The sequence below is a fragment of the Lonchura striata genome, chromosome Z, assembly GCF_046129695.1.
Source record: "Lonchura striata isolate bLonStr1 chromosome Z, bLonStr1.mat, whole genome shotgun sequence".
NCBI classification, from domain to species: Eukaryota; Metazoa; Chordata; class Aves; order Passeriformes; family Estrildidae; genus Lonchura; species Lonchura striata.
The window spans coordinates 62980356-62989232 of NC_134642.1; the positions used below are offsets into that span (position 1 = coordinate 62980356).

Consider the following 8877-nt stretch of genomic DNA (forward strand, 5'->3'; position numbering starts at 1 on the left):
AGATCTGGAGCAGGCATGTCCCACGAGTTGTCTGCCTGAACTGGCCACCTGGAGGAGGCCACCTGGAGGACAGATTGAGGAAGATGAAGATGGTGAAGTAACCAGGAGATGCTCTGTTCCAGCTCTTGCTTTCAGCATGACTGGCAATAAAACCTCTAAACCCCCCAGAGCCCTGGAGTGTTCCCTTGCGTGTCACGCTGTGCCTAAGCTGGTCAGTGCCTTCCAAGCTGTGCGCTGCGGACGGGCTCTCCCGTTCACGGCTTTGCGCTGCTTCCGAGCGGCCCAAGGCTCTCCCCCTTGCCAGAGTGGCCCTGGCCTGCCCCACACACCTTCCCCGACAGCTGCCCCACACCGCCCCACCTGCCTGGCTGAGATGTTCCCCACCGTGCCCTTGTGTCCCTCCGTGCCAGCTGCCCCTCACGCTGGGTCAGGATGAGGGACCTGGCCTGGCTGTCCCCCGTTTCCTGGCGGTCACTTGGTGCTGAGGAGTAAAGGAGGGTCGAAAGGGCACGTCTTCCTTACGCTTCCCTCTCTTGAACCTCTGGGGCACCAAAGCGCCCTGCTCAAGGGGGCCTGAGGGCCTACACTGGGCTTTCCATGCTACCGTGTCATTCCTCCTTCTCCAAAGCCCTACAATTTGCTGGTTGATGTGAGCGGACTTGGAAATGGGGAAAATGAGATGCTTTCCAATGGAGGCAATCCTTCTGGGTAACTACTGCAGTGTTTCAGCAAGAGAATTTGAAGATAGTGCTGGGCCTTGCATCAATTGCATTGATTTTGAAATGCCACCCTCAGCTTCTGAAGTGTGAGGAGCCCAGGGTAAAGCTCCTTGAAAGACTGGACTGTGCTGTCCACCAGCAGAGGACTTGCGGGTGCGGAGTCACCAGGAAAGCAAGTCTGGCATCCTTGTTCTACAGGTGAACCGAGTTGATTTCCAGAGGAGTTGCGTGCACTTTTCCGCCCTCTCACGCAGTAATTTCTTTCTGCTTTCAAGCTGGCTCCTGGGTCTAGCTGAAGATTTTAACAGAGAGGGGAATGACTACAACTCATTTTCATTGGCATGTGGCTGTGCAAGTGTCCGCCAGGAATCTTACAGGGAGCATGGAGCCTGGGCAAACATCTGTGAGACTGCGGCTTTGGCCTGTTCCAAAGGGCCCTTCCTTGGGCTCGACATCTGCAGGGCGTTGCAGAGCAGTGGGCTGCAGGCTGCTGCCAGAGCTCCAACACAACACAACTGTGGCAGCCCAGGAACCACTGCAGAGCTCCTGTGGTTGTTCTGAGGCTTTCAGTGGCCAGAGAAAGAGCAAGCAGGACAAGAGGAGCTTTGTGTCAAGAGCTAAGCCAGCATCTCCCTGCCACAAAAGGGAGGCCGTGCAGCAAACAGAGTGGGAGAAAAAATCAGCATGCACCGGTGTGCTCAAGAAGCATCTGCACGCTGCAATACTCCTGGAAATTTATTTTCTTTGCTTCTTTTTCCCCCTACATGTCATGGAAGAAGCTGGCTTTTCAGAACCAACTAAGATGCCAGGGAGAAGAAGCACACTTGCTTTCTGTTCTCGCGTGCAGGCTGGGCCGCCGTGTCTTCTGAGTTGCCCTGGGACGCCTTGAGCTCTGGCTTATGGACTGGAAGGACATATTCTGCTGCTTCACGACTGAGCAGAACTTCCCAGGCTTTTCTTTTGCGTCATCTGTACAGAAGGTTTGGTTGCTGGGCACAACAAACCCAGAGCAGCTGCTATTGTGAGGTCAAGGGAGCGGTGCCACGTCACAGTGCCGCGTCACAGCACAGCGATGTCCCCGTGAGCCCGAGGCCTGGTTGTCCAGAGCAGCTTTTCCGCTCGCTCCCTGCAGGAGGATCCTTGCGACCAAGGAGTTCTCAGCAGACGGCCTGCACCCCGAGAGGAGTCTTGCTTTACCCCTTGGGTGGCATTCAGTGTGCGAAGCAGCAGAGCATGGCCAAAATGTTCGGGCAGGTCTGTGCCGCGGTTTGCACCATCTTTACCGTTGCTTATTCTGGATATTACCTGACCCACCTGACTCGTAAGTAAAGGTTTATCCTGGGGCTGGCGTCCCCTGGCTTTTGCTTCGCTCTGCTCTATATGCCGCGGTAGTGACCGAGTTGATCAGGGAACAAAACTGCCGTTAGGATGCCACCAGTTTGGTAAATCTCCTGCCAGCAGCATCAGCTAAGAAGGGGGTATCTGTACTGGGTGGTAGGTGCAGAGCGTTTGCAATGTAATTTGCAGCCTGCAGCGCTTGCCTTCCCTCCCCGGGACAGCGCGTGGCAGTGGAGTGTGTCATTTCCTCAGCTTGCTGCTTCAACCAAGACAACCTGGAAATTGTAGACTCTGAGGGGAGATGCTCAGAAGTACTTCTCAAAACCCTGTGGCTCTCTCCAGGAGTGAAGGAAAGCCCCTTTTGCTCCAAATGCTGCCATTTAGAGGCCTTGGCTGTGTGCCTTGACCCTTTCTAGGCTGCGCCAAGGTAGCCATTCTCCTGGCGATGCAGCACAAACTCCAGTCCAGTTAGGGTTTGCTGCTGAAGGCAGGAGCTGTTCTGGGGCCGCTGCAGCGGAGAGCTGCCACAGCAAAGGGGCCCTTTGTGGAAGCTTTGCTGTTGTATTGTCTTCCAGCAATTGATGGGAATGGCTTGTGCATGCAATTAAAAAAACGATCTATAAAATACTGGGAAGAGAAGAGGAAAAACTGCTTGAGCTGTTGCATTTCCTTGGCCGTGTTTCTGTTTCTTTCCTGGCAAAAGAGGCCCAAACGTAGACAGCGCCTACTCTAGTGTCCTTGTTTGTTCTCTCGCTTGCTGTGGGAAAGGGCTCTTGCTCCTGGAGGCATGTTGGGAAAGGGAAATGCTCTCCGTTGGGAATGACTTGTGCTGTGGGAGCCCCCAGCAAAAGGCACTTTTCTAAGGGCCTCTGGTTCCTTTTCCCTTGCTCCCTGCAGGTCACCTCACACGTGGATGGAGAAAAGCCTGTGCTTTGGTGAGTGGCAAAGGAACCCCTGACGTTGCTGGCGTGTTAGAACTGTGCAGCAAGCTGTGAGCTTGGCCTGTTGCAGTAGAGTGTAGAGTGCCAGCGTGGGAGGCTGAAGGAAAGGCCAGCTGCCTGGTGGCAGCAGTAGTAGCAAAGGGAGCACTGGCTCCTTCCTTATTTTCCCATCAAGAGCCTTTCAAGAGGTGAAAAGCAAATGTGACAGCTCCAAGGTGTCTTGCTGCTTCTAGCCAGCATGGAAGATCAAATGCACAGCAAGAGGCAGTAGCACCTCATGCAGCCATCTTCCTAGGGCTTTCATGACTCAGAATGCCACTTGTATCCAAGTCTATGATTTGCCCTTATTCTGGGTGCTTTCCCAGCGCAGTAGAAAGCAGCTGCTGCAAGGGTTGGCTGTTCCCAGTCTCTCTCACTTCTGTCTGTCTGCAGGGCTCAGCCGCAGGGTCAGCGCCTCGTCTGGCTGGCACTGTTACAGAGGGAGAGGCTGAAGAGGAGCAAAACAGCAGCAAGCTTCCAGCTGCTGTCCCTCCACAGGCTGAACTTGCAGAGCCAGTAAGTGGCATCTGAGGCTGGCACTGCCTTGGGTGCAGGGCCAAGCTTCAAGCCAGGCCTTCAAGCCCAGCCCTTGTTGCTTGCGGCTGAAGATGCTGGGGGCTGTGTGCCTGCCATGACCTAGTGCTGCTTCAGCCAAGCCAGGGAGCCCTGGCCAATGGGTCCTGAACTTTGACACTTGAGCATCACTTTGCTGGGATGCTGAGAGGGCTCGAGAATGCCTCTTGGCATCAGACAAGAGGCAGCATTCAATGATTCCCAGCGTAGAAATGAGCCCCTTGTGCCCCCTGGCGATGCGGGCCACCTGTGGCCAGCGGACAGAGAGGTCCAAAGACTCAGCTGACAGCCTTGCAGGATATTTGGGAAACACTGGCCCCTGGAAGGGACAAGCCACACTCCATGGACTACTTAGGTTCAGGCATGATGTAGACTGCGCTTCACTTGCACATGGTCAGAGCAGGGTTTGGTGAGGAGAATCCTAGAGGGCTCTGCATTGTAAAGGGCGGGTGGGGCTCAGCAGGGCTGGAATGCAGCCCCGAAGGGCCGCCCCCTAATGCCTGAAATACAGAGGGGAAATCGGTGAAAGGGATCAGAGAAGGGACACGCTCTGGGCTTCTGCTCAGACAGTTGCATGCCAGCTCCAGGGTGATTTCATTGCCCAGGAAAACACAGGAGGAGGAAGAACCGCAACAAGGCTCTGGAGCCCTGCTCTGATCTCTCTGCGGATCTTTGCAAGCCCATCAATGGCTAGTTCCACTTGTCGTGCAGAAAGGCCAGCACGATGGAGCATGGAAGTGGCCATGAGGGGCTGTATCGAAGTAGCCTTAGTGGTTTTCCCATTGCCTTTGGGAAGGGGACGTCCAAAAGCCCCCAGCTGAGGAGGCCTGGCGGTGGCCGACAGCATCTTCCGAAGGCCTTGCTTTTGCCGTGTGCTCTCCGGGGCATCTGTGCCAGCCGCCCTTCTGACGGGCAATCCTTTCTGGTCCCAGCTCAAGACAGGCTCTGCCATTCAACGTGCCGCTGGACCGGCATCGCCTTCAGCGGCCAGCTGTCCCCCAGCTGCCGGCACTTCATCCAGCAGCCCAGCCCAGCAGCCCGAAATGAGAGAGGAGCAGGGCCTGAAGACACTGAGTACGTCTGCCGTGTTTCTTGTCTGCCAGAGCAGTGCGTTGTCTGCCTGTCTCGGTGCAGGCTGCGCCAGAAGTTCCTCCTCGGTCTCAGAGGCGCTGAGGCCTCTCTGCAGAAGCTGTTGTTGTGCTTTGAGGCAGCGAGGGAGCGCTCGGGGTGTTCCTGCTGCCTCTGGGGGCACCTGGGCCTGGCTTGGCTCTGCCTGGGCTGCCTTTTGTGGCACGTCGCGAGTGACTGGCCCCTGGGAGCTCTCAAGCTCCTGACAGTGGGCATGCATTTTGGATTGTGTGGGCAGCAAGGCCTCCGGTTGAAAGTGAGCTCCTGGCACTGCTTTTGTCTCTCTCAGGGAGCATTGTGAGTCTGGGCGAGCCAATGAAGAAATACAGGGCATTTGAAGAACTTGGACGAGGGTAAGTGTGACGTCTGCTCCATAGAACAAACTGTGGGCCGGGTCTTCAGCTTGTGCAATATCCAGCGTGAAGTCAGGCCAGTTCCAAACGCGGTCAGCCTCGGGCTTTGCCTCCTGTCACCTCTCAGGACGGCTCAGTCAGAGCAGTCAGGAAGCATCAGCAAAGACAACTTGATGCAAGCGACGCCTTGCTGCAGCAGTGAGGAGCAGGACCTGGAAGATCTCCTGGCCCTGTGTCTGTATGGCCTCCAAGGGCACCTTGCCACTCAAGAGCTGTCTGAGGACAGTTCTTGAAGGCAGTGTTTTCAAAGTTAGTCTTCTCCAGATGTAAGCCCACTTGCACACTTGTGCGCAAAGCCACACAGAGATCGAGCCCCCCTTGCACTGGAATGGAACCAAGTGGGCGTGTGCCTTGGAGATTTGCACGGGTCCTTGGTCTCCATGAGGGAGCTCCGTGTTCCCTGTCCGGCATGGCAGAGGGCTGGTGGGCTGCCGTGCTGCCAGCTGAAGAGACGCTGCAGGCAGGCATTTTCTAAGGAGTCCAGGCAGCCTAGGGAGATCTCCTGCCTAGGCTTGCTTTCACTGCCAGGGCTATAAAGGGCTTTTTCTGCTGCCCTTTTCTTTCTAGGGGCTTTGGAGCTGTTTATAAAGCCCTCGACACCAGCACAGGACAACAGGTAAAGTGTCAATACCCGCGAGCAGTTTCTCCCTAAGCTCTGCTGTCTGGCAACAGGGCAGTTTGGCACAGCTCGCTGTGTCATGGCACGAGCGCTCGCTCCGTGTTCCTTGAGTCTCGTGCAGGGAGCGACTTCTCAAGTTAATGGTGGCCAATGTCTTTGTAGGTGGCCATCAAGATAATGTCTCTTCAGGAGAAGATGTCTGAGGAGCTGGCTGTCAATGAAATCTTGGTGATGAGGGACAGCAGGAATCCCAATATTGTCAGCTACTTAGACAGGTTGGGGTATTCTCACGTCTATGTAGCTTTAGACATCTGCATGTGCACGGGAGGAGTTTGCAGCTGGCTTTCAGTAATCTCTTCTGGCATGTGTAGCTTGGAGAGCAGTTGCAAAAGCCTGGGTCAGGCCCTCGGGTGCCTGAGCCGTGCCCATTCCTCTCTCTCCATGCCGTGGTTTCCTTCTTTCAGCTACCTGGTGGATGCGGAGCTCTGGCTGGTGATGGAGTTCATGGACGGCGGCACGTTGTTCGATGTGCTCCGGGCAGTGTACCTGGAGGAAGGACAGATAGGCGCCGTCTGTCGGGAGGTGAGGCGTCCCGCTTGTGCTTCCCCTGGCCTGCCCAGGATGGTTCTTGTCAGCTGGTGGTTAAGGAGAGCAGAGATTTCTTGGCCCCGGCTTTCTTTTGGCGCTGCTCTCACGACACAGAGCAGAAGAAAGAGCATTAATCTGAAGGGAACTGCCTGCTGGAGTCCCCGCACGCCTTAGGCTCTGTTCTTGCACTCTTCCATGCTGTCCGTCCTCTGGAGCTTGTGCACACTCACTTGTTTCATTTCCTGGCTTGCTCCTCTCAGCTTTGCCTCTGAATGTTTGTCTGGAGCCTGTCCGTCTGTCTGACATTCCTTGACATTCTAAGCCCGCATGCGGGTGGCAGAATTTCAAGCCGAGGGCAAAGGAGATGTCCTCAGCTTCAAAGCACGGCATTGCAGCCCAGATGGCGAGGGATTCTGAAACAGGTCTAATGTGCTGCTTCCTCCTCTGCTGCCACAGGGCTTGCAATGAAATCGTTGCCATGCTGCTTGCCAGCCAAAGGTCACGTGCTTGGTACCAATGGCAGGATGGACTCGTGCAAGCTCAGATGCCTTCGCTTTGAAATATCCAAAGCACTTCTAAGAGTGTTGAAGCAGCAAGCTCTTGCTCTTGACAGCGCTGTGCTAGTGCTCCCTCCTTCACAATTCCCTGAGAAAGCAGTCAACCTCTTGGAGCCCTTTCCTTTCTTCTGGGATCAAATCAGATGCTGAATGTTAACTTTCCTTCCCTCCTTTCTCTCTCAGTGCCTGCAAGGACTGCATTTCCTTCATTCCCGCCAAGTCATCCACAGGGACATCAAAAGCGGCAACGTTCTCGTGGGCATGGACGGATCTGTCAAGCTGGGTGGGTATCGCCCCTGCTCAGGGGCAGCCTTCCCCGCGTGTGCTGTGGGGCTGCTTTTTGGTGACTGCCACTTCCCCAGAAGCGCTGCTCAGCCAGCACGTGAATCGTGAGGGTGTTTCTGAAATGGCCAATGCCCTATTTCCCTGGCTCCAGCCACGGGGAAGGCGAGCTCAGCTGCCTTTTCAGCTAGACTGGGCATGGCCTTGGCAGGCTTGGAGTGGGCCATCCTTTAGGCCGGTTTGCCAGCGGTGGCTGGCTTTGACAGGCTTTGTTTTTCTCCTCAGCTGACTTTGGCCTCTGCGCTCAGCTCAGCCCTGAGCGCAGCAAGCGCAGCTCCAGAGTGGGCACTCCCAGCTGGATGGCCCCGGAAGTGGTGAGAGGAGAAGCCTACGGCCCCAAAGTGGACATCTGGTCCCTGGGGATCATGGGGCTGGAAATGGTGGAAGGGGAAGCTCCTTACGAGAGGATGGCCCGTGTCAGGGTAAGGTGCAACTTAGAAAAGGGGCTCTGTGTGGAGAGAGCTGTTGTGGCTAGGAAAGGAGCAGCTAGAGTGTCCTCTTCCATCCATGTGTTGTAGGTTTTTGAACTGATAGAAATGAACGGGCCCCCGAAACTGCAGAACCCCAGGCACCACTCGGCTCTCCTGCGCGACTTTCTGCGCTGCTGCCTGCAGGCAGACGAGGACAGGCGCTGGTCTGCCCAGGAACTCCTGCAGGTGAGAAAAAGCAAAGGGGCAAAAAGCCCTGCCAGCTGAGGACACCTGCATCCAGGGATCAAGAGGAGTGTGGGCTGCGTGGGTGAGGCAGCTTCCAGGAGAGGAAGGCCCACGGGGAATGTGCTGCCCTCGGTCCTCTTGGTGTGTCTTTTGGGCAGCCAAGGAGTCCTGCTTGGGCCCGTGAGGATGTGCTCGTGGAAAGTAACGGGGGTTCCCTTCTTTTTGGTTTTTCTTCCGGGCAGCATCCGTTTGTGACCTCAGGCGAGCCAGCCTCCAGCCTGGCTGCTCTGGTCACCTCAGCCAAGCAAGTGCTGGAAGACTGGAGAGGAGACGCTTGCGCCTGAGGAGGCCCTTGTGCCGTGCCAGCTCCGAGCAGGGGCAAGGGGATGTGTTGTGTTTGGGCAGAGATTCAGCCATCCCCTGACTTTTTAATAAGGGGCTGTGCTGTAGATAGGAAATGTAATGGTTCCGGAATTTTCTTAGTTTAGCTAGGTTCAACTTAAACCGTTGTTGGGGTTTTTTTTTCATGAAAAGATTAACTTTTAAAACTTAAGGAAATTCAGGCAGAGAATTCAAAGGACTGTAGAATCTAGATAGCTTAGATAGTAGAGGATAGTTTAGCTTAGAATATAGTCTTGTTAATTTAGGTAAGTTCTGAGCTCTCTTTTAAGTAGAAAAGAATGAATTGTCATAATCAGAATTAAGCTGTGAGAGGAAAAGCTGTGATGCAGCAGAAGTGCACTGTGCAGGCGCTACAAGCTGTCAGCCTGATCAGGCCAGCTGCCGGGCAGAATGATAAAGATGCAGAAGTAGTGAGGGGACACTTTGTTTCAGCCAGAGTGGCAATAAAACTCTGACATAGGCCGAGCGTTGGAAGACTCCCTTCCTTGCCATGCTCTAGCTAAGCTGGACAGTCCCTTGCAGAGGCCCAGAGATCACGCTGAGGTAAGCAGCTTTGCTTACC

The 8877-nt window shown here is 55.1% G+C and overlaps 1 protein-coding gene across 1 annotated transcript; it reads left to right on the plus strand.

Moving 5' to 3' along the window:
* The first annotated feature begins 432 nt into the window (after positions 1-432).
* On the plus strand, positions 433-8257 carry LOC144248326 (serine/threonine-protein kinase PAK 3-like). Its single transcript, XM_077790409.1, has 15 exons — positions 433-478; positions 859-972; positions 1852-2040; positions 2474-2484; positions 2955-2992; positions 3431-3444; positions 4508-4684; positions 5028-5091; positions 5719-5767; positions 5933-6045; positions 6235-6352; positions 7099-7198; positions 7483-7679; positions 7776-7913; positions 8156-8257. The coding sequence occupies exons 1-15, from the start codon at positions 433-435 to the stop codon at positions 8255-8257; spliced, it is 1470 nt and encodes a 489-aa protein (XP_077646535.1).
* The last annotated feature ends 620 nt before the right edge of the window (positions 8258-8877 follow it).